Below are 22,447 nucleotides of genomic sequence, written 5' to 3' on the forward strand. Positions count from 1 at the left end.
TGCAGGAGGCACCCTTTCATTCCTGAGGCCAAGATGCGAGTGCGCGCGGGACGTTGGGCTCCTGTCAGAATCCTGAAGTGCTTTTCAAACTCTTTGACAGCTCCTGCATTGGCTGCATGGTGGCAGTCGAGACTGTGACACCTACCGTGACGGCAATCGTCTCCCGTTCTGCATTCGTTTGCCTAGCCCTGCTTCTGGATAAACCGGCATGATTTGATACTCTAGATATCGAAGGAGGCCGGTCATGTGCGACTAGGGTAATCGTTGTCCTTGGAGCGGCTATTTGTCTGTCCCGATTACATACAGATTTGAAGAAGACGCCCTTCCACAACCCTCTTCACAAGCACCCCAACCCTATCAGGGAGCCTACATTGGTCCCGCACTTCTCACTAAACTCTCCAGCCGCCTTGTTGTCGGTACCGGCCCACACTCATGGACTTCCTCCGTTGCTTACATCGCTCTCGTATCCGTCACGGAAGCTATTCATCAGCCGAATGTTCCTGAACAATCTCATGAGTGCGGTAGCCTTGACCTCCGTCTTCCTGATTTCCGCTTCGTCCATACCATCGATCATGTTGTTTAAATCGAAATCTAGTCCAGCTTCGCTATGTGCGGATTGTAAGCGGCGGAAGTACCCTTCTGTATGGCAGGCGTCGTCCTCTTCACCATAGACATGTTCCCACGATTTGCGCTCCAACCGAAGCGTATCCAGTCGCGTTTTGGTGTAAGGGGATCTTTGGAGACGAAAGGCTTCGAACGCCTGTTTCGCCAGGTCGCTCACGGTTCCTTGAGTCTGCCTTCGTGCTCGAACATAGGTAGTGAGCTGGAAGAAGTCTTTCAAGAAAGTCTTCCAATCGAAAGCGAAGGTTCCGTTGTCAAAGTCGATCGATACATTCGTAAGCTGGGCGTTGCTGACATAACCTCCAATCAAAGCCATTTGTCTTGTCCAGTATTGCCTGTCGAGTCTCTTCTGGAAGTCTAGGTAGCGAAAGGGGATCAGCTCGGCGAAGGTCTTTTCCAACAAGGGTTTGTACTGCATCCGATCGTATAGTGTTCGCACATATGCCGGGCGGCCCTCCAGATTGCGCAGTTCGTATGTAAATGCGGCTGTGAATTGAGCTCGTAGACCATCCTCAGTGAAACCTTGGAATTGTAGATCTTCGACGTTGCAATCGAATTCATGCAGCCTGTTTTCGTGCATGATTTCTCCCATAGATGCCCAATTGATGCGCAGCTGTGGAAGACGTGTCTTAGCAAACTCGCGTTCGGCTTCAGCCCGGAAGGTTCGCGAGACCTGTCGGCAAATGACCCAAAGCGTGTACTCGTCTTCCACGTGATGAAGGATCTGCGCCCATAGCTCCGCCGGCAGATGAGAACACGGTCGCTGGGTCGTTGCGGAAATTGACCTGATCTTCAGAACGAGAGCTTTTGCTAACAAAAGGAAGGACCTGCTCTTCGTTAGATATCCATGCCTACTGTATTGAGAGTCATCTCAATTACAGTGCACCGGCTGCGGCCGTGACCTCTTGCGAGGGCGTCATCACAACCAGTTGTTAGTATTGTCAGTAATGATTTGCTGCGAATGAGGCTGGAAAGAAAGAGTAATGAAAGTGGCAAGAAAAGGATTAAAGGTAGTGTTTGTGGGGAAGCGTTTGTTGACGTGGTCAAAGCTCTACTTCACTGACGAAAAGCGCGACGAAGCAAACACGGGGAGATCAGGGTTTCTAGATAAGAAAAGTGACAAGGTGGCGTCCTTTGATGAGTTTGCTTTGGAAGTCTTTACGGGACGGAGCGGCCTCTCCTCTCCTCCTCATCACTGAATGAGACCAATGCAATCCTGACACTGTCCTGTCGCCTGATCTGTGTTTGTTGGTCCCTGACCAATCTCATAGGGCCCCGATAGAACGCTGACAGTAGGTCTAAGAGGTTGAACGCATCGACGATAGCATTGAGTGGTCCAGCGGCAGGACTACCCTGTTGCTTATACGGTAATGGCGAAAATGCAAAGAGCAAAAGTACGGCGAAAAGAGGCATTTCACAGGCGAGGATGAGTGACGCAAGACCAGTATTGACATCATGGTACGTCATGTACTTTGTAGGTTTCAGCTTTCCGTGGCCTGCAAGCAGCGAAATGATGAACTGTAGAACGGTGTCAGTACGTCGTATACACGTTGGCTACTTCAAGGGATTGTTTAGCGTACCGATTGGAGAAAATTCAGACCGAGGATACCTTTGAATGTAACCAGTTTGAGTATGATCTGATGCTTCTGTAGCAACTTCTTGTTGTTCTTGTAGAACCTCAGTGAGCTAACGATAGCGACCGTTGTAGTGTAGCCAATGAGTATGGTGAGCCAGAGATGGGCGAAGTGCACGTCGTTAGACTGCTTGCAGTAGGTACCAGTGGCGAGGGTAGCTGCCGTGGCGATCCATATGACGATGCTAGTCGGTATAAACTGGAGTACGCCGTACCAGGTACGCTGCAGAGTGTCAGATAAGGTCTCAAATCCTTCGACCGAAATGTGAGAGCTTACCTTGAGCCACGTTGGACTGTTCATTTTGAGCGCACCCTTGGCTTTGGCTCCCTCTCCAAACAACCCATCGAATCCTTCCTGATGCGATAGGACAAGATCGCACATGAACAGTAAGAACGACGAAAGTGCGATCGAGCAACCAAAGTCGAGTGAAGGCGCTAGGTATTCTCCAATGTCGCTTCGCCAGACTACCAAAAAGGAGAAAAGGGCCACCCATGGTATCAAAAGCATGATCCTGATGATCTGCCGTTGTTGTACGGGGTTCGAGTAGTTGGAGGCGTGAAGTGCGATCAATGCCACGACGATCAAAGTGCTGAGGATGGCGCAGGCACCGGACAAGATCGTTGCGAACTGGTGGAATGTGAGGTTGCCGATGAAGGGAATGATCTCTGGACCATGGGCATCTTCCAATGGACATGTCTTAGAGTCATCGCGCCGCTCGAGATGGTTTCTCGCCCTGAGCATTAAAGTATCCATACTCGGGTGTTGATAGCTTGCTTGATAGAGCGTGGGAAGTTTCAACAATGATTGGGAGGATGACAAGACTGAAATGCAACGATTGAGAAGATCCGAAGATGCTTTGATGGGAGAGTGAAAAAATTTATACTGAGCAGCACAACTTCTATACATATACCTACAGGCCCATCATCTCTCCAGCTCAGCTGGCAAACTCGTATAACGTAGCCACGCTTCAGGCCACCCGCACATTCATGGCAGAGCCATATAGACCGTCAAACCCACAACCACCGCTGAGGATGCCAGATAAGGTAAGGAGCAACCATCGCAGCGCATGTAAGCACTGGAGGTAGGCCTTGGCGAGGCTTATGACCGTCTCCACGGTGCTTAGCAGGTGTTGACACGAGTGCAGTATAGCGATGCGGCGCAGCAGCACGACCAGGCTGCGTCACTAGTCGCAATACGGAGCCTGATTCGCAGGAGGAAGACGTGCTTGCGTGGCAGAGCGCCGGGTCTGGCTGAATGGCTGGAGCTCGCAGTGCGAGTTATATGCGCAAAGTGTACTTAAAGAGGAGGGCGATGCGATTGGGTGATTGAGAGGCTGAGCAGGTTTGGGCACGTGGATCATGTTGAGCGGCACGGCAAGCGATCTCGCGTCCACCAGAACGACGAACACGAGGATCACGTTCAAAGAATATCTCACAATGTAAACCTTGAACTATCAATCGGCAGCCAGCGATGTGTCTGCGGAAGTCGCCGCGCATGTCTTGATCACATCAAAAGCAACAAATGCTAACCTTAGTACATGTTTGTTTTGAGTTTCACCAAAGTTGGTGTACAGCCAGGTCTAATGTATGGTTGGCAGATGTGATTTCTTCATTCCTAGCGACTGTTCCTGGCTTGTATAGCAGGGATCTCGCAGAACACGCCTTGCGTATCTATATCTAATCATCACCACCGCCTATCGGACCGCTCACTTGCTTGGCCGATTTCGCAGCAACGATGTCGTCCACCCTGAGCAATAGGCAAGCACTCTCGACGGCAGTCTTGACGCTCTGCTCCTTGACAGCAAGAGGCTCCCAGACGTTATATGTCCGCATATCGACGACCTTGCCTGCGTCGCCATCAATACCCCAGACACTGCCAGTTTGCTTGCCGTCTTCGTAGCCCTCCGCATGCTTCGCGCGCAGTTGGGTGAGCACCTTGATAGGGCTGTTTCCGGAGTTTTGAATAAGTGTGCGCGGGATAACTTCCATAGCTTCGGCGACGGCCTTGTATGGCCATTGTGCGACACCCTCAATCAACTTTCCTCTCCGGTCTAGACCGACCGCGACGGCCATCTCAGTGGCGCCACCGCCGGGGCAGAGCTTAGGGTTCCAGATGACATTCCTGGCGACACCCATAGCATCATGGAGATTCCGCTCGATCTCGTTCAGGATGTCTTTCGAGGGTCCTCGGAGCAGGACAGTGCATGCCTTCGGGTTCTTGCACTTTGTGAGGAAGGTGAAGTATTCGTCGCCGATCTTGGAGATCTCGAACAGACCACACTCGGTACCAATGTCTGAAGCGGTAGCTGCGAATACGGAGTTTACGATCGTCGCACCGGTCGCACGCGCGATACGGTTGTTGTCTGTCTTGCGGACTCGGCGGATGGCAGTAATGTCGGCCTTGACGAGGTAGTGCTGTGCGAGATCTACTTTATGTTAGCAAGCCCACGAAAGGCGGTATTCAATGTTACATACCACTGACACCCTTCTCAGTAATGACGAGATCAGGCTTCAGAGCGACGATGGCATCGCACATCTGCTTGACTTGCTCCTCCTCGATCTGGAGAATCCTGTTCCAGTCCTCCTCTTTGCTGACCTCAATGTTTGTCTGACTCTCGCCCTTCTTGTACTCCAGTGTGCAGTCCAACAACAGAACACGAGGGTTCTCGATTCTCCGCCTCATCTTTGGGTGTGTGATGTCCTTGTTGACCATAACTCCGTCCAGAACCTCACTGTCTTCGATCTCGCCTCCGGGAATCTTCTCGATACGTGCGTAGCGCTTGATGTCGACCTCCTGCTTTCCAGAGCCGATGTCGAGCGAAACAGTTCGTACTGCCTTCAGTGCCAATCCACACATCAGGTCAGACCACCGCGAAACGAACTTTGTGCCGATGGAGGAGTTGATGATCTTGTACATCTGCTCGTCGTCGTTGACGTCGACTTCGACCGCAATCTCGCTGATGATTTCGAGGGCATCGGCAAGGGCCTTCTTGAAAGCTTGAATGATGACGACGGGGTGGATGTTGCGCTCAAGCTGGGGCAGAGCTTGTGCGAGGATTTCTCCCGCTGTCTGCTGTCAATGTACGCTCCCCAATTTCCCCGCACTATCTACGCACCTAATATGATGACGGTGGTTGTGCCGTCGCCGACCTCTTCATCTTGTGTCCTACTCAGCTCGATCATGCTCTTGGCTGCTGGGTGTGCGACTTCGATCTCTCGTAGGATAGCGTGGCCGTCGTTGGTCAAGACGATACCGCCCATTGGGTCGAGCAGCATCTTCAGCATAGCCTTGGGACCGAGACATGACCTGATGATGTCGGCGACCGTCTTGGCTGCTGTGATGTTGGAAAGTTGAGCTTTGCGGCCAAACTGGCGCTCCCCGCCCGGGGTCTGCGTGTCTGTTGATGTGTTAGTGGGCTGTCGCAGCTTCAGATGAGCGACTGCACATACTCATGACAACCACTGGCGCCTGCATCTTGACGGTACAGGTCTATAAGCACGGGATACAAGAAGGAGGGGGTCGAAAACAGAGTTGCGTGGGGTATCTTGCGTCTGGTGCCTTGCAGCTCCTCCACTAACTTTTGCTACCAAAAACCGCGTCGCAGCGCCGCCACTATCCCGGCGCGGATTATCTGCGACCGGGCACCAGCCACAGAGAACAGCCACACCACCTGCCTTGCTGACTCATGCGCTCAGCCCGCGATCAACGGCAACTTCCATCAACGACCCCGGTCGGCCCTGCCTTACACAGAGCCTTGGCGCCTACCAAATCCGGCAGGCAGCTCTCGCGTGACGGCCAATACGCGCTAGACTTGCCCTGGAGATCACTCGCCGGGCTATTTTACCCTACATTCTGCCGCCTCTCACCGCGTCGCAGCCAGCCTCTCACGGGACTCGTGCGCAGCTTACAAGACCGCTCTGGTGCCCTCCAAACCTTCCTTCCTTCCTCTCACTTCTTTTGCGCCAAACTTCCGCACGCCGCCTTTCTTCTGTCTATAACTTGGACGCTCCCACACCTCGCTCGGTTTTTCTTCATCTTACCACTCCCATCCATCACCATTACCCATCCCCATCATCCACTATCTCCATCGCGCCTCACCTTCTCGCCATCATCCACCTTCATCTTGTCGCTCTTAGTGACTTTACTATATCGTCGCATGCTCACTGTCCTGTCTTGATCAAGACAGGTCTTTGTATCCTTCACGAACTCTAACATTGCTAAACTACTAAACATACAGTATGGGTCTTAACTACTACGCCTCGTCGCCAACTGTGGTCCTGCCGCCCCAGCAACCGCAGGACTACTTTCCGCATCACCAGAGCGCCGCTGCACCAATGGGTAATTTCCGCCCCAAATACCCTACTCCGCCTTCGCTCAACTATCTAGCCGCCGTTTCCAATGCCACCGCTGGGCGCAAACGATCCATCGCCGACGTCGACGACCCGGAGGAGAACCTACCCGTCGGATCAATCGTCACTCAATCGCCCTCAAAGCCGAAGCCCGAGCCTGTGTACGGCCCAGGGATGACGCTCATCTACCCTGGAGAGCCTGGCTACACCATGGCAGCCGAGTCGCAATCGGGCACCTGGTACGAAGAGAAAGTCGAGAAAGAAGAGAAGGCTGAAGCTGAAGCTCGCCCTATCGCCGTATCGCGCAAGTCAGTCCGCATGAGCCCAACTGCCAATGTCGAAATCACTCCCCTCAACGAGATGGATGCTCAGAAGACCGAAGAGCTCATCGACGACAAAGGCAACACCATCAACACGCTCATCGCATCTCTCGGAGTAGGCTGGAAGAACGTCATGACCAACCCCAACTTACGCGACGCGGCACGCGCATACTCCCGCGTGATTGAGCGTCATTTCGACTTCACCGACGTCCTGGTGATGTTGGAGAAGGAATCACTCAACGCGTATCTCGTACGTGCTAAGCAACATGGTGTCCAGGGCTACTGGTTATTCTCGGACAACCTTCAGTGGTGCCAACTCGTTGGCTGGTCATTAGAGCGAACTGTCAGCAACCTCATGTTCGGCTCAACTCCTCGTGTTGAGGGTGAGCGCATCAATGCTCGCCAGTTGACGCCGTCGCCTGCCTCTACACCCATTTCCCAGCCAGTCGCCGACGCCCCTATGGCGACTGCAGACACCGACGCGATGGAGATGTGACGCGTCTCAATCCATCTCTTCTCTTCCTTCCTGTTTCCTTACCCGACGAACGGCAACAAAACACGTCTCAGTTATCATTTCGGCTGCATTGATTTACGGTTTTCGATGTGGGTTTCTTTTTCGGCGAATCGGCGTTGATGGTGGAATCGGATGGCTCACCGGAAGTGACTCTATCTGACATGTACTATATTATTATGATGCTTACGCTGCGATGCTTGATCAAACATACTCGATCGCATCTGCCAGTACGTGCCGCTAAACTTAACAGGCAAGAACTCAATGAAACTATGATTATCGTTTACATCACCTCCACTTCCTAAGAACAGCTGTTGTTAAATTCGTATCCGGTGACTTCCAAGTGGCCACGGACCGGTCCACGGCTATTCCTTCACGCGCAAGCTGACGTGCTTTACCGATGCCCCGAGGCACGCAATTTCCTTGACTCTATTTTCAGTAGATCTTCGCTCGTTAAACACGATCAAACATGCTGCCGCGGTGACGAACGAGCATTGAGAAGACACTGCCCCGAGCTCTGCCGCACTACCGCTTCTCAGCAACGCGAACATGTCGCGCGCACGACGCGGCGTCGCGTTTCCCGACCAGCACCTTTTCCCAGTCTGTTTATGACTCGTGCAGACGGTGCGCCCGAGTCGAGACCGTCCTTCTCTCAACGGCGTCGCTGATGGTCATTTTCGCTGTCACACACCCTGATGGTGCTGTTTCACAGCCCTGGAGGTTGCTGGGCGCGCTGCTTCTCGGGAAGACAGCTTCCGTTAGTTCCGAGGTGCGCGACACCCGACGAAAACGAACCTTCCTCGCACCCGCGTCGCGTTGCGTCTACGTCTTGGATACGATGACTATGTTCATTGATCTCACGCTCCTACACGCGTGCGATAGTCGTCCACTCACCGTAGCCCATCCACACGGATTGACGACATAGAACCGAATTAGCATACGGACTTTGGCCCCCAAAGCGGCGCGGGGCGCCTTGCAAGAGGCTCAGAGTAAGCCTCAACCCATGAGAATGTGCGGCCGGTATACTTGGCAAAAACCAGACGGCACTGCTGATAGGTGGGCTCGTACCTGCGAGGGTGCAATCTCTCGCATGGTCTCCTCTGTCTTTCGCGCTCGAACCCGAGGGGTCTTTTCGCGAGGGAACTTTGGTTGTGTACATTGGGGGAGATCTCTCGCACGATACTACGCGCTTCTTTGGTCTCTTTTACGTTGTCTATCTATTTGGTCCGGATCCAACATTTTTGCTCATGGGTTTCGCAATGCCTGATTCAATTTGGCGGTTATTGCCTTCTAGGATACGCTCAACGATACACCCCGAATGGAGATCCAATAGCAATCTCGAGATGCAGGTACCGCTTACAGCCCAAACTGACCGGAATGGAAAACCTCTCGGGAGCTTGCAGTTACCACAAAGCATTCGCGCGAAGGCATCATCGATACTTGGGTTGCGCAAGCGTGCGGTGGAGAAACATCTAGGGTCTCGCTTCACTGGATGGCGGTTTGGCGTGCTCAACTTCGCGATTTTGGCTTCAGTGGTCTTTCTCATTAACTTCGTGGCCATGGTATCAGGTATGGCTGCCACCTCTGGCGCCAAGGGTGTCTTCTTCGATGGCGATTGCGATCACGTCAAAAGGCTGAACACCGGGCTCCATCTTGGCATCAACATCTTGAGTACGATCCTGTTGGCTGGGAGCAACTACACAATGCAGTGTTTATCTGCACCAACGCGAAGCGAAGTCGATTCTGCCCACAGTCGCAAGCCTAGTGTATACCTCGATGTGGGTGTACCTGGCATACGCAATCTCAGACATATCAGCCGGCGTAGAGCTGTGCTGTGGGCAGCATTGGGACTATCATCCTTGCCATTGCATCTCTTGTAAGGCAGCAATTAATCCTGGAGCTCTTGATGCTTACGACCCTCAGGTACAATTCCGCGGTGTTTGGTTCGATTTCATCCAACGGTTACTGGGTGTTTTCTGTCGGACGAGCATTTCTGGACGGTGAACATTGCATGAATTGCACAGACGAAACGGTCCGGTCAGTTATATCTAACTTTACAGATGGAGAATCAAGGCGAACCTCGGTCGACGCCAGTCCTGGCGAACTCCGATCTGTACTTGAAAACCTCTGGGGGAAAGCACGCACGGGCGACCTCGAAAGGCTTGAGTCCGACAGATGCATTGACGAATATGCCACTAGCATACAATCCAACCATCGAAATCTGCTTATAGTGTCCGACGATAGCTTCTTTCCCCCATCAACGGAGAACAAGTTCATCAATGGCTCGCACGTTTATTGGGCTGCGGATTTTGATGTATACGATGCGGCGGATGCCGCGGCAGCTAGCTTTGCATACGACTGGATATGTTCCGCGTCGCGCGACCAATCCACCCCATGTTCAGTCGTGGTACAGGATGTCAAGAAGCAAGAATCTTGGCAGGTTGGATGGCTTTGCGACGGTGAAGGGCTTTGCGACCGGTCACGTACGCCGGTGGAGTACTGTTTAAGTGAGCCGGCTCAACCCCATTGTAAGCTCCACTTCGAGCCTACTATTACGACTGTTATTACGATACTCAATCTCTGTAAGTTCAGCTGTCGTTCTCCACGCCTATACAGACGCAGCAGTGTAAAGAACACGCTCGTCGACCAACAATTCGAGATCGAATCAACTCTAACGTTTTTACAGTCAAAGCATGTCTAATGTTCTACGTCTTGCTCTTCGTGCACGACGAGCCGCTCATGACAATGGGCGACGCCGTCGTATCGTTTCTGGAGAACGAAGACGTTACAACGAAGGACATGTGTTTATCTACACTAGCAGACTTTCGAAACCGCAAAGGGTATCAGGTAGGACCGAGACAATGGCGGGATGATCGTTACTACTGGAAAGATGTGACCAGCATCACCCGCAGGATCGTTGTTGTCGTCTTGTAGGTTACGCCGATAAACCGAAGATATCGTTGGCAGTTTGCTTACATTACTGATCAGATTTTTACTTGCCCTAGCTATAGTGAGCTTCCTCCTCAAGTTGGGAATTGACAACCTACCCTTGGGGACTACCTTTGATCAGTTTTCATTCGGTATGTATGATTTGATTGTCATGTGAAATTGAGCACGGTGCTAATTACCTCTAGGCGCTGTGGATCCTCAAACAGCAATCATGGGGGTGTATTTGCCATCGGGTTTGATCGCCATCGCTGTCATCGCCAACACGCCCCAAGTAGCTCTCTCGTTTCTGTACTTTAGTTACAACGCGCTCTTCACGGCCATGCTAATGGGCTACGAATGGGTGTCTTATTCAAGCAAGCGTAAGGGCCTTCGCGTAACTCATCAACCTGCCGGTGCTCAACGGTCGACATACTTCCTCCAGCTACCCTATCGCTTCGGTATACCTCTCATGGTGCTGAGTGGCACATTACACTGGCTGGTTTCGCAAAGCATCTTCCTGATCGCCATCGACTTTTACGACCCATTTGGGAAACCAGGCACTGGGTCTGATGCATCGAACATGCCATTCGATTACAAGACTCTGGGCTACTCGCCGCCGGCCATCATATCAGTGATAGTGTTGGGTGGACTAATGGTCATCAGCATAGTTGCTTTCGGGTACACACCATATGCGCGCGGTATGCCGCTTGCGGGGAGCTGCAGTATGGCCATCAGCGCAGCGTGTCATCCGACAGAACAGGTTGGCAGTGGTCAGAACATTGCCGAGAAGAAACTGCAGTGGGGCGTTGTCAGTACTGGTGCTGATGGACTGGGTCATTGCGCTTTCTCGGCAGAGAATGTGGGAGCAGTCGTTGAAGGCAAGATGTACGGTGGGCATTCGCTGTAGATGATAAGGGCAATGCCTTCCCAATTGTGAGGCATGTTCATGGCTACGGGAATTTGCGCTGATTTGCTTGCGTACTGAACCAATGCAGTCATACGTCAGAAGTAGCATCTTATGACCAGAGTAAGGCGCTGGCAAAGATAGAAGGAACAAGCCTCAAAGGAAAGATTTACGTAGGACAAGCATTGCTCATTGGCTCATTTTTCCCCGCACAGCACAGTACATTCGTGCCGGCATAGCCACGCCTCGAACTGCACCTATCAAGTTATCTCACCAAGGCAACCCAGATAACTCGCCTCCAATCGCATTGCTGTACACCTGTACAAGGTGCTGTGCAGGGGTAATCCAACACGTGCAGTGGTCTGGCAATATACGTTCGCCACCACAGCTGCCTGGCGATGATGTCGACAGAGAACAACAATGCTAAATCTATAGAAGGGCCCGGTGCGCAGCTCACCTTTTCATCACAGCTTGACATAAGAGCTTCGCAGTAAATCAAAAAGAAGTCAACATGCCATTATGCGATCTTTGCCAGTCGGTCGACGTCCTCGACATCCCTAAGCTACCGCCCGATTACAAAATCCACACTGTTACTCGACGCGACTACCCGTGCCTAGTCCAAATCAGTAGCCAACCTCTCAGGGACCTCTGGAAGAACAAGCAAGACCGTCCAAAGGATCAAGAACCCATTGGCATACCCTTCCACCAATCTATCGAAGACCTCGAAGACGCCGCTGCCGATGATTGCGCAATCTGCAAGACCGTACAGCGCGATGTCGTGCAGTTTCAATCCGATTTCAGTGGGGCGAAGAAGGAACCTGGAATTCGTGCCGAGCGTGGCGGAGGACCGGATTGGAAGATGTGTCTGGTTAGGGGTGTGAATGATACCGGGGGTTTCATGGTGGTGTCGGTCGATACAAAGTATTGGTGTCAGGTTTGGGTCGTTGCTGCTGTGGGGTTGTGTGCTGATTGTAAGTATCCAGGAGTTTGGGTGAAGCTGTTGCTTCGACTAACAGCGTTGTAGACGGCGATCCGTTGGCCGCTGTCGTTCGAGGTCGCAAGACACTCTCCTCATCGCCGCATACACTTGCACATGCCCTGAACTGGGTACGCGACTGCGACAAACAACGGACGGATCAGCGCTGTCATGTCGATGCGGCACCTCTTCCAGCTCGTGTCTTGGACATACGAGACTCGATGCCGCACAGAGTAGCTCTTTATGAGTCCGTAGGGGAAGAGCTGGGACGCTACGCAGCACTGAGTTATGTCTGGGGCGAGTCAAGCCCGTTCGCAACCACACGTGCCAATATCGAAGCCAACAAGAGGGGTATCGATACCGAACAGCTCCCAAAGACGTTCCAGGACGCCATTTTCATAGCTAGAGAAATGGGAATCGGCTACCTATGGATCGACTCCCTCTGGTAAGCCAACCCTCCCCATTCTACTCAGAACACCAAACACTAACAGCCCCAGTATCTGCCAAGACGACTCAGAAGACTGGTCGCGCGAGACATCACGCATGGCCTCCGTCTACTCAAACGCCTACATCATGCTCTCCGCAACCGGTTCTCCTTGCTCTGCATCTGGGCTGACCATCTTCTCACCCAACCGCCCAGCACCCATCTACTCCCCTTTCTCATACACAACCACAACCGGCATCAAAGGAACTCTCCACGCCTTCTCCTCCTCCCGCGAAACAGCCGCAAAGCCCTCCTGGGCCGGAAACAACGCAATGCTAAAGACCGAACCACTCAGCCAACGCGGCTGGGCGTTGCAGGAACGCTGGCTCGCACCGCGTGTGCTGCATTTCGGCACGGAACAGATGTTCTTCGAGTGCTACTGTTCTTTCCTGAGCGAGCAGGGTTTCTACCTACCAGGGCGAGTGGATACTCTTTTCCCAACTACATCCCGCACATTCTCATCCCACACCCACCCTTCCTCTCCGGATAAACCCATCCCAGAAAACCCCACGCTACATTGGCACGCAGTGCTAGACGCCTACTCCCGCCGTTCTCTAACCAAACCTTCGGATAAACTGGTTGCCCTCTCTGGCCTCGCACGCACCTACGCTTCCTTGCTCCCTTCCCCAACCACCTACCTTGCAGGACACTGGTCCCCAACCCTACTCCATGACCTAATCTGGCAAGCCGTCGGCACGACAACCGCACCGGCAGTATACCGCGCACCAAGCTGGTCCTGGGCCGCCATCGACGGGCCGTTCGGCCTCTTCAGCCCGAACTCTGGCATAGGATGGGACAAGGGGGAATGGACGGCTTTAGCCAAGATCCACGCTACGAGTGTTACATTGAAGAGCGCCCAAAATCCTTTCGGCGAGGTAACAGACGGTTATATAGACATTAGCGCGCCGCTGGAACGACTGTACCCTGCGGCCGAACAGAGAGAAGGCGATGGCGATGTTTTTCCCAATCGGCAGAAGGGTGCTGTGGCTCAGACGAAGGAGAAGTTGGAGGGGGATATGGAACCTACGTATACTTGTTTCGATACGCAGACTCATACGGAAAGGGCGAGGGGAAGGGAGTTGTGGGCTGCGATACTGTGGAGGCATGTAAGGCCGGAGGAGATGGAAAGAGATGCAAGTTATCATGCGATTATTGTGGCGAGAGTGGAGGGGAGGGAGGGGAATGTGTATGAGAGGTTGGGAAAAGTTCCTTTTTCAGCGAAGGATTTGGGGGTGTGTGAGTGGATGGATGATGGGGGGTTGGTGGAGAGGTTTACTTTAGTGTGAGTGGACTATCTGGTGCAATCAGTTTTAACTAAGATTTCTCCTTGCTCGCCGCGCAAATACGATGAGATTCGGCCATGCCTCTCTGATCTCTTCGTTCCAGCATTGCTTGGGGCAGACACGTTCCAGCATCTCCAGATCGCCTTCTTCGTAGGGTGTTATGTATTCTTCCCAATCATCTTCTTTCATATCCTCGCACGACCTGGCTAGGTTGTACAGTGTAAGCATAGCGATTAATCCGCCAATGCGCTCAAGAACGTGTTCTTCTTCGGTTTTAGGCTGGTTGCTTGACGTTGCATATTGGTAAACGTCTCCGTCTTCTTCCAAGGGCCTGATGATAATTTCCCGGGCTAGAGATATCTCAGTCAACGTGGGCGAGCTGTTCACGGCGTAAGGGAGGATGGCGGGGGAGGGGGCTGTGTCATCGAAGTATGCTGCTTGCTCTTCGGGAGTGGAGAAGGCGTGGTAGCGTGGGATTCTGTGTTCTGGGGCTAAGCGATTTCGCAGATTGCGCATGGTGCGTCGAGAGGGGGCAGACATGGAAGCAAGATGTTTTATACTTCTGGCAGTAGCAAGAAACAGAATTAGAGGGTGAACGAGTGACGAGCAAAGCGAAAGAAAGAGGCGATACTATGATGGTGCTGTTTGAGTATTCAATTATGTGCGATGGCTGTTGGTATGCGCTTCACTATATTTTACTTGACATTGGTCCATCGTCCGTGGCCAAAATGTCACACAGCCAGTCCGCTGCTTTGTCTGCCATAGGTTTAGGAAAAGCGTGTTCTACGCCCTCGAACAACACGTCGTCGAAGGTGATGTCAAGACTTGGGTCTTCTGCTAGTACCTGTTTGAAGATCTTGTAGAACGGCTCACCAGCCGAGTAGGGAACAAGCTTATCTGCCTGTCCACTGAGGTTCAGAATGCGCTTGCCTTGAAGTCTCTCCTTCATCAGCGCCTTCATTCTAGATAGCTGCTCTTGATCGGGTAATGTGTCGTTTCCTAGAGGATTGAACATGCCCGGTAGCAGTAGACCGGCAGGATCATACTGGGCGATGGCGTCCTGCAGCGCTTGTGGGAAGTCGGGGGATCCGAGGAATGCGCTTCCAGGTGGTGTCGTCTCCGTGTATGTCTTTCGCTTGGATAGGCGGGCGCGGTCAGTCAGCAAGCGCGTATAGTCTGGACAACCGATACCGACTACGCCAGCGGTGATGCGGGGGTCACCTAGCAAGCAATGCCATGTCGCGTGTCCGCCCAACGAGATTCCAAGGGCAAAGTGTTGTTCGATCTTGGGACTATCCTTGGCGGTGAAGATGTAGGATTCGAGATGGTTGATGAGCTGAGAGGTGTCGGTCGCGGTGCCGTGGAAGCATCCAAACATGTCTTGGGCATGCGTCTCGTTTCCTTCCCTCCAGGCTTGATTGTGCAAATCGTCCACCTTGCGCGATCCATGATTACGTTGATCGAACGCAGCAGCGATTAAACCCTTGGGGTTCTTGCCGGCCCGGCCGTCTTGTATGCGCTGGTTCCAGGTCGAGATGACGCGTCTGGCTATGGGAGCCATGGTCTCTTTGGTCTGCAATCGCGGGTTGAGAAGCCATAGGCAGGCGACTGACGATGGGGAAGGAGGGAGTTGGTCGAGGCCATGGACGTCGACCAGGATGCCGGCGATTGTGATGGTGCGGGAGGAGACGGGGAGGTCGGACGAGTTCTGCGTCCCGTGAAGGGGATTCGTAGTCGCTGCCATGTTGGTCGATGGCTCTAGAAATAGTGAGGATAGCGATATAGGGTTGGGCGATTAGCAGGTCTAGAGAAAAGAATATGGAGCTATTCGTCTGGTGTATCTTGGAACATGGGCATGCGGAGGGGCAGGGGATCGCCGACCGAGGCTGCCGTCGACGGCAGAACTACATCATCGTGTGACAAGCTTCACAGGCGGCACTGGGCGATGTGCTGGCCATGGCATATGGATGCATGGCGCGATTATACAGCGGTACAAGGGGTCTTTCCATTGTGCACGCGTGTGGTGAGTTCGGTATGCTTGTGATGATTGGGAGTACAGTGCGGGGTGCAGCCACGCCGCAGAGAGACAGCGGCGACATCATCGAGTCTCTTTCACAGAGAAGCGGGCGTTGCATGTGAAAGCGATGTCACGAACGCGACGAAGGCGATATTTGACGCGTTCTGCAGGGCGCTGCATCGTACATATCTGTGGTGTGGAGCATCGACGCGCTGCAGGCGGTCAGCCAGGCGGAGAGGGCCCCTGACGCCAAAACCTTGGAAGTATTAGCGCAACCAGACAGTTCACGCCCGGGGAAAGCACCTGGGAGATTACAGATTACTCGAACCGCGCAGGGACCCAGCACGACGTACACTGATCACCTGCGCCGCGTGTCTCTTTCTCTCGCCTATCCGTGACATAGACCTGTCACTGCGAGTATACTCAAACTCCACCTGGGGCAGCATTCCATCAATCCATCGTGACGAGTGACGGCAGCAGCACGTTTCCTGGCTACCATGGCTGTATAACGCCCTAGAAGCCCAGCAACCACACCCCCACGCGACCTCGCCGTGAGAAGACACCCACCGACACTTTCTGCCTCTTCCGTGCTGTCACCATGGTTGGCTCCAGCAAGACCGGGGGCTCGCCCACGACGCGCAGCCCTCGCTCGCGATCGCCTGCAGTATCAGGAAGGACAGACGAGTCCGGCCGACTGCTATCGCCGCTTAGCCTGGGACAGCCCAGGAATGAGACGCAAGACATACACAACCCCTCGCCCTCGGACGGCGCCCCCAAGATCATGCGCTCTGCCCCGACCGGCTCGCCCATCTCCAGCAAGGAAGCCGGCGAATTCCCTTTCCATGTCCCAGCGAACGCCAACGGGGGTAGCATCCCCGTGCCCGTCGAAGCTGCTGAAGCCCCTCTCCGCGCCCCGAAGCCTTCCTCGCACATGTCCAATGGGTCCACCAGCTCCTACTACCCGCCCTTCGCGCCCATGTCCCGACACCCTACCGAGGGTGAACTCTCCGACGCACCCCGAGAGCGCAAGAGCGTCCAGTTCGCTCGCTCCGCCACATTCACATCCGATCCGCCCGCCGCCAACTCGCGCCAGCAGTCATGGGAGGTCGAAGACGGCGAAGGAAAGGGCAAGGAGCGGAGTGGACAGAGCTCGTCGCTCATGGGCAAGCTGAGGGCACTGGCAGCGCCCATGCAAGGACACGGCAGGAGTCTGAGTGCATTGGGAGGAAGCTCAGGCCATGAAGGCTCACCCCATGGCCAGCTTTCGCCTACATCCGAGCACGACGAGCCGCGATTCGAGGGACACGACAGCGAGGCCGATGCTGACGGCGAGTCTAGCGCTGGCGAGGGTGCTTCGAGAAGACCGAGACAAAAGAGGCGGAAGAGCAGCCGCCGTTGGTTCGATGGCGAGGGCGAAGGCACCCAAACGGCCCCTACCACGCCCAAGCAGACAACAGGCGGCTTCTTTTCGCGTGACTCACCCACCATGACGCCTACCTCGACACGCCCGGGCTTCCTACGCCGTTCCACCATGGATGACATACCCGAGAACGAGCGTCAGGGTTACTCAGAAGACGAGGGTCGCTCGCGCATCGCAAAAGAGAGCGCATGGACACGCGGACTACACAGTGCGAGGGGACTTTCGTACGGAGGTTTGCGAAGACACGACCCCAACGGCGAGGAAGAGGGTCACCAGAATCGTCCTACCGGCAACTTGCGAAGCTTGACTACCTTCAGGGGTGCGGCGGGAGACACACAGCCCTCACCATGGCGGATGCGTAGCGAGCGGACGTCAAGTTTGAGTGCGCAGAAGTGGAAGTCCATCAAGAACAGCCTCAAGCTGCTCGGCAACCGACAAAAGGCCGAACGCCAAATCGACCACGCAAAGTCGGCCGAGCTGATGGCTGAACTGCTTGCTGGTGCACCCGCAGCCTTGTTCTTTGCCAGTATGTTCCAACGCGATGAGCACGGCCACAGGCGTATCCCCGTCCTTCTCGAGCAGCTCAAGGTTACCATCACCGATACAGACCGCCCCGCAAAGAAGGAGGGCGATCGGCATACTGCTTTGCGCATAGAGCTGGAATACGGCAGTGGTCTGACCAGGATGAAGTGGGTTGTCTACAGAAGTGTCGCCGATTTTGCCAATCTGCATCTCAAGTTCAAAGTTCAGGAGAAGCAAGACGCTTTCCGCAGTCGCCCGGCTAACCGTATGCGAGAATTGAAGGACAAGACATCCAAAGACGGCGAGGCCGAGAAGGAAGAAGAGAAAGAAGATCCACGCACAAAACTCCCACGCTTCCCCAGAAGTGTATTGCCCTATCTCCGAGGTCTTCGAGGTTACGGCATCCTTGATGACGAAGGTGAGGAAGAGGAGGAAGAAGCTGCAGCAGGAGCCAGCGGACCAGACGGCGATGCAAGCGCTACCGAACGCCCCAACAGACCCAAGCGAGGCAAGTCATCATTCTTAGGTCGCAGACAGTCAAGCGTAAGTGGTTCTCAAGCTCAAGGTGCTGTCGGTGCCCTCGTAGCGAGACAGGGCAGTTTTGCTGGCGCCGCCGGTCAGCCCCTACAGGCGAAACAGAACCATCATGAACGCCAACGGAAGAAGTTGGAACAATATCTGCGAGGTCTCATGACCTACCTCATCTTCCGTCCTGACAGCAACCGCCTGTGCAAGTTCCTCGAGCTGTCTGCTCTGGGTGTCCGCCTAGCGGCTGAGGGCGGCTACCATGGCAAGGAAGGCTACATGATGATCAAATCCTCCAAAGGCGTTGACAACAGGAAAGGCTGGACCAAACTCGCCATGATGAACCGCCACTGGCCCAAGTGGTTCCTAGTAAGACACAGCTATGTCGTTTGTGTAGATTCGCCGGAGGAGATGAATGTCTACGATGTCTTCTTGGTCGATGCCGACTTCCATCTCGATACCAAATCTGCCAGGATACGAGATAAGAAGGCTAGAGATCTAGCAAGCGAAGCAAAAGCGTCTGCGACAGGTCATCATCAGCTCAAGCTCGTTAACGCAGAACGCAAGATGAAGCTACTTGCTCGTAATGAGCGGATGCTGCATCAGTTCGAGGAGTCCATCAACTTCATGTCACAAAACACATTATGGTCACAACGCCAGCGGTTCGACAGTTTCGCTCCAGTGCGCAAGAAGATCTACGCTCAATGGCTTGTAGACGGTCGCGACTACATGTGGAACGTGTCACGAGCTATCAGCATGGCGCGCGACGTCATCTACATCCACGACTGGTGGCTCAGCCCAGAGCTTTACTTGCGTCGCCCAGCTGCCATCAGTCAGAAGTGGAGACTTGACAGACTCCTCCAACGCAAAGCACAGGAAGGTGTCAAGATCTTTGTGATTATGTATCGCAACATCGGTGCTGCTATTCCTATCGACTCTGAGTACTCCAAGTTCTCTTTGCTAGATCTGCATCCAAACATCTTCGTCCAACGATCGCCAAACCAAATCCGCCAGAACACATTCTTCTGGTCTCATCACGAGAAGATTTGCGTAATCGATCACACTGTAGCCTTCTGTGGAGGCGTTGACCTGTGCTTTGGTCGTTGGGATACACCACAACACGTTGTCGTTGACGACAAACCGACAGGCTTCGAGCTCGATGATACGCCCAAGGACGCCGACCACTGTCAGCTGTGGCCAGGTAAGGACTACTCCAATCCCCGTGTGCAAGACTTCTTCGCTCTCGACAAACCCTACGAGGAGATGTACGACCGATCGAGAGTCCCAAGGATGCCGTGGCACGACGTCGGAATGCAGATCGTAGGTCAACCCGCTCGTGACTTGACCCGTCATTTCGTACAGCGATGGAACTACCTTCTCCGCCAGCGCAAGCCTTCGCGGCCGACACCCTTCCTCCTTCCTCCGCCTGACTTCAACCCCGCCGATATAGAAGCTCTTGGGCTTGATGGAACTTGCGAAGTACAGATTCTACGTTCCGCCTGTGCCTGGTCTCTGGGTACACCTAACAAGGTCGAGCACAGTATCATGAACGCGTACGTGCAGATGATTGCCACATCCGAGCACTTCGTGTACATCGAGAACCAGTTCTACATCAGTAGCGGCGAAGTGCTGGGAACGAAGATTGAGAACAAGATCAACGATGCGATCGTCGACCGTATCAAGCGTGCCCACGCCAACGACGAAGACTGGAGAGCATGCATCATGCTTCCGCTGATGCCTGGATATCAAAACACTGTCGACGAACAAGAAGGCAGCAGTGTTCGTCTCATTATGACGTGTCAATACCACAGCATCTGCCGTGGTGAAGGCTCCATTTTTGGACGCTTGCGAGCTGCCGGCATCGAGCCCGAGGATTACATCAATTTCTACGCACTCCGATCGTGGGGCGAGGTTGGCCCGAACAAGATGCTGGTCACAGAGCAGTTGTACATCCATGCGAAGATCATGGTAGTCGATGACCGAGTTGCCATCATCGGGTCCGCAAACATCAACGAGCGTTCTATGTTGGGGTCACGAGACTCTGAAATCGCTGCCGTCATCCGCGATACTGAGCTACTTGATTCGTATATGGGTGGCCAGCCATACAAGGTGGGCAAGTTCCCGCACACGTTGCGTATGCGTCTCATGCGGGAACATTTGGGTGTCGATGTTGACTGCATCTCTGAGGAGGAGATGCTCAGCCAGATGTCTGATGATGCCGATAGCGTCGGTTTCCAGACAGAGTCCTCTGGTCCAGGATCCCCAACGGCTCAGCGCGCGACTGAACAGAAGCTGGAAGAGAACAACTACAAGATGCAGGATGAGCTCATCCAGAAGGCAGAAAAGCTACACAGCTTCAACCATGACTTCGACTGGGCGCAGGACCAAAACCCTCATCTGCAAAGTACCAAGAAGCCATCGGCGGATTCTCGTGTGCAACACAACACGGCGCATACCAAAGACGTTCGTGGCGAGGGCGCTGATCATATGCTGGAAGCCGAGCAGTTGCGACCGATCATAACGCAAGCCAGAGATTCCTACATCGACGAGCATGGTCATGAGAAACTTGTTACGGATGTCGCTGCTGAAGGTGCTGCAGCTATACCCAGGAAGAGTGCGACACTCAAGACGCGCAAGCGCAGTGGTACCACAGGCACCAGGGCCAGCAACGTCAGCGCACAGACTGACGGAACTGGCTATGCTGGCCTCCCACCTCCTAAGCTACCTCGCATGGACACGTTCAAGCTAGGTTTGACACAGCTCAGCCAGTTGCCTGCGTTGCCAATTTCGGATGACACAGACATCGGCGGCCCGCCTGCTCTACAACGTACCTTTAGCCAGGGTTCCTCTTCCGTCATCAACCCTCTTCTCTCAGAAATGCGTCGACCTGTTGTGACCGAGGACTGCATGCGCGATCCTATCAACGACACCTTCTTCCTCGACACTTGGCATCAAATTGCAGAGAACAACACCAAGCTCTTCCGCCAGGTCTTCCGCTGCATGCCAGACAACGAAGTCCGAACATGGAAGGAGTACCAGGAGTACGCTGCATTCTCGGAACGTTTCACCAAATCTCAGGGTGGAGACAAGAGCCAAATGCACAAGCAGCAGGATGCCCCTGGTACGACTGGACCGCCCGGCACTGGTCTCACGAGCAAGTTCACCTCGACTGCTGGTACTGTCGGCAAGCAGGTTGGCGCTCTAGGCGAGAAGCTCACCGAGAAGATGACGAACAACTCAGACAGAGTCAACGGCGAGAACGTCCATGGAACAACCCACCACTCGAGCATGGGCGGTGTAGAGCAATGGGCCGATGACCAAGAGAAGCGCGTACAATCCCAAAGCCCGCCTCCCCCCGCCACACGCGGTCTACACCTCGACACTGCATCCGGCACAACACTCAATGAGAAGCTAGCCCCCGAGCCCGCCGACGACGCCGTAGTTTCCCCCATGAACCCCGCTCCCCCAGAGAAGACCTTCACCTTCCCCGCACCACCGCCCGTCCCCAACGAGAGCGCACACACCGACTTCGCATCGCACTCGCAAAACCCACCTCCAACCTCTCACTCCAACCGCGAACGCTCCCAACGCGTTACCATCTCTGAACCGCCCATCCACCCCAACGCGCTGCCCCAGAACCAGAACTCGAATAACACGCCCAACCGTTCAAACACGAAGCGTTCCCGTCGCCGCGCTACAACGAAGTCATCGAACAGGCAGTTCAACGCTACAGACGCGGATATCATGCTTGATAAGGAAGACGCCAAACGGCTTCTGGAACTGGTTCAGGGCCATATCGTGCTTTGGCCATATGATTGGTTGGAGAGTGAAGAGAGAGGTGGCGGGTGGTTGTATAATGTTGATCAGATTGCGCCGTTGGAGATTTAGTAAGTCGACTCTCTTTCTCTATTTTTGCATCATCTCGTACTAACAGTTCCTGCAGTAATTAATTT

General features: G+C 53.9%; 7 protein-coding genes across 7 annotated transcripts; 4 read left to right on the top strand and 3 right to left on the bottom strand.

The window, feature by feature from the left end:
* Positions 1-430: 430 nt before the first annotated feature.
* J4E86_005381 (uncharacterized protein) lies at positions 431-3,008 on the bottom strand (the record flags this gene model as incomplete). The annotated part of the gene is made up of 4 exons (XM_051445915.1): positions 431-1,448; positions 1,784-2,139; positions 2,202-2,477; positions 2,532-3,008. The coding sequence occupies 4 exons, from the start codon at positions 3,006-3,008 to the stop codon at positions 431-433; spliced, it is 2,127 nt and encodes a 708-aa protein (XP_051302682.1).
* A 923-nt stretch (positions 3,009-3,931) lies between these two features.
* Positions 3,932-5,729, bottom strand: CCT3 (T-complex protein 1 subunit gamma; the record flags this gene model as incomplete). The annotated part of the gene is made up of 4 exons (XM_051445916.1): positions 3,932-4,680; positions 4,730-5,320; positions 5,371-5,652; positions 5,705-5,729. 4 exons carry the CDS (start codon positions 5,727-5,729, stop codon positions 3,932-3,934), a joined length of 1,647 nt encoding a protein of 548 aa, XP_051302683.1.
* Positions 5,730-6,493: 764 nt separating this feature from the next.
* J4E86_005383 (uncharacterized protein) lies at positions 6,494-7,420 on the top strand (the record flags this gene model as incomplete). Its single annotated transcript, XM_051445917.1, has 1 exon — positions 6,494-7,420. One exon carries the CDS (start codon positions 6,494-6,496, stop codon positions 7,418-7,420), a length of 927 nt encoding a protein of 308 aa, XP_051302684.1.
* A 3,175-nt stretch (positions 7,421-10,595) lies between these two features.
* On the top strand, positions 10,596-11,270 carry J4E86_005384 (uncharacterized protein; the record flags this gene model as incomplete). The annotated part of the gene is made up of 1 exon (XM_051445918.1): positions 10,596-11,270. One exon carries the CDS (start codon positions 10,596-10,598, stop codon positions 11,268-11,270), a length of 675 nt encoding a protein of 224 aa, XP_051302685.1.
* A 508-nt stretch (positions 11,271-11,778) lies between these two features.
* On the top strand, positions 11,779-13,837 carry J4E86_005385 (uncharacterized protein; the record flags this gene model as incomplete). Its single annotated transcript, XM_051445919.1, has 5 exons — positions 11,779-12,238; positions 12,292-12,688; positions 12,741-13,108; positions 13,256-13,730; positions 13,777-13,837. 5 exons carry the CDS (start codon positions 11,779-11,781, stop codon positions 13,835-13,837), a joined length of 1,761 nt encoding a protein of 586 aa, XP_051302686.1.
* Positions 13,838-14,698: 861 nt separating this feature from the next.
* J4E86_005386 (uncharacterized protein) lies at positions 14,699-15,754 on the bottom strand (the record flags this gene model as incomplete). Its single annotated transcript, XM_051445920.1, has 1 exon — positions 14,699-15,754. One exon carries the CDS (start codon positions 15,752-15,754, stop codon positions 14,699-14,701), a length of 1,056 nt encoding a protein of 351 aa, XP_051302687.1.
* Positions 15,755-16,625: 871 nt separating this feature from the next.
* J4E86_005387 (uncharacterized protein) lies at positions 16,626-22,444 on the top strand (the record flags this gene model as incomplete). The annotated part of the gene is made up of 2 exons (XM_051445921.1): positions 16,626-22,381; positions 22,438-22,444. 2 exons carry the CDS (start codon positions 16,626-16,628, stop codon positions 22,442-22,444), a joined length of 5,763 nt encoding a protein of 1,920 aa, XP_051302688.1.
* Positions 22,445-22,447: the final 3 nt, after the last annotated feature.

This window comes from Alternaria arbusti (genome assembly GCF_024043155.1).
Source record: "Alternaria arbusti strain BMP 1465 chromosome Unknown scaffold_6, whole genome shotgun sequence".
Lineage (NCBI taxonomy): Eukaryota > Fungi > Ascomycota > Dothideomycetes > Pleosporales > Pleosporaceae > Alternaria > Alternaria arbusti.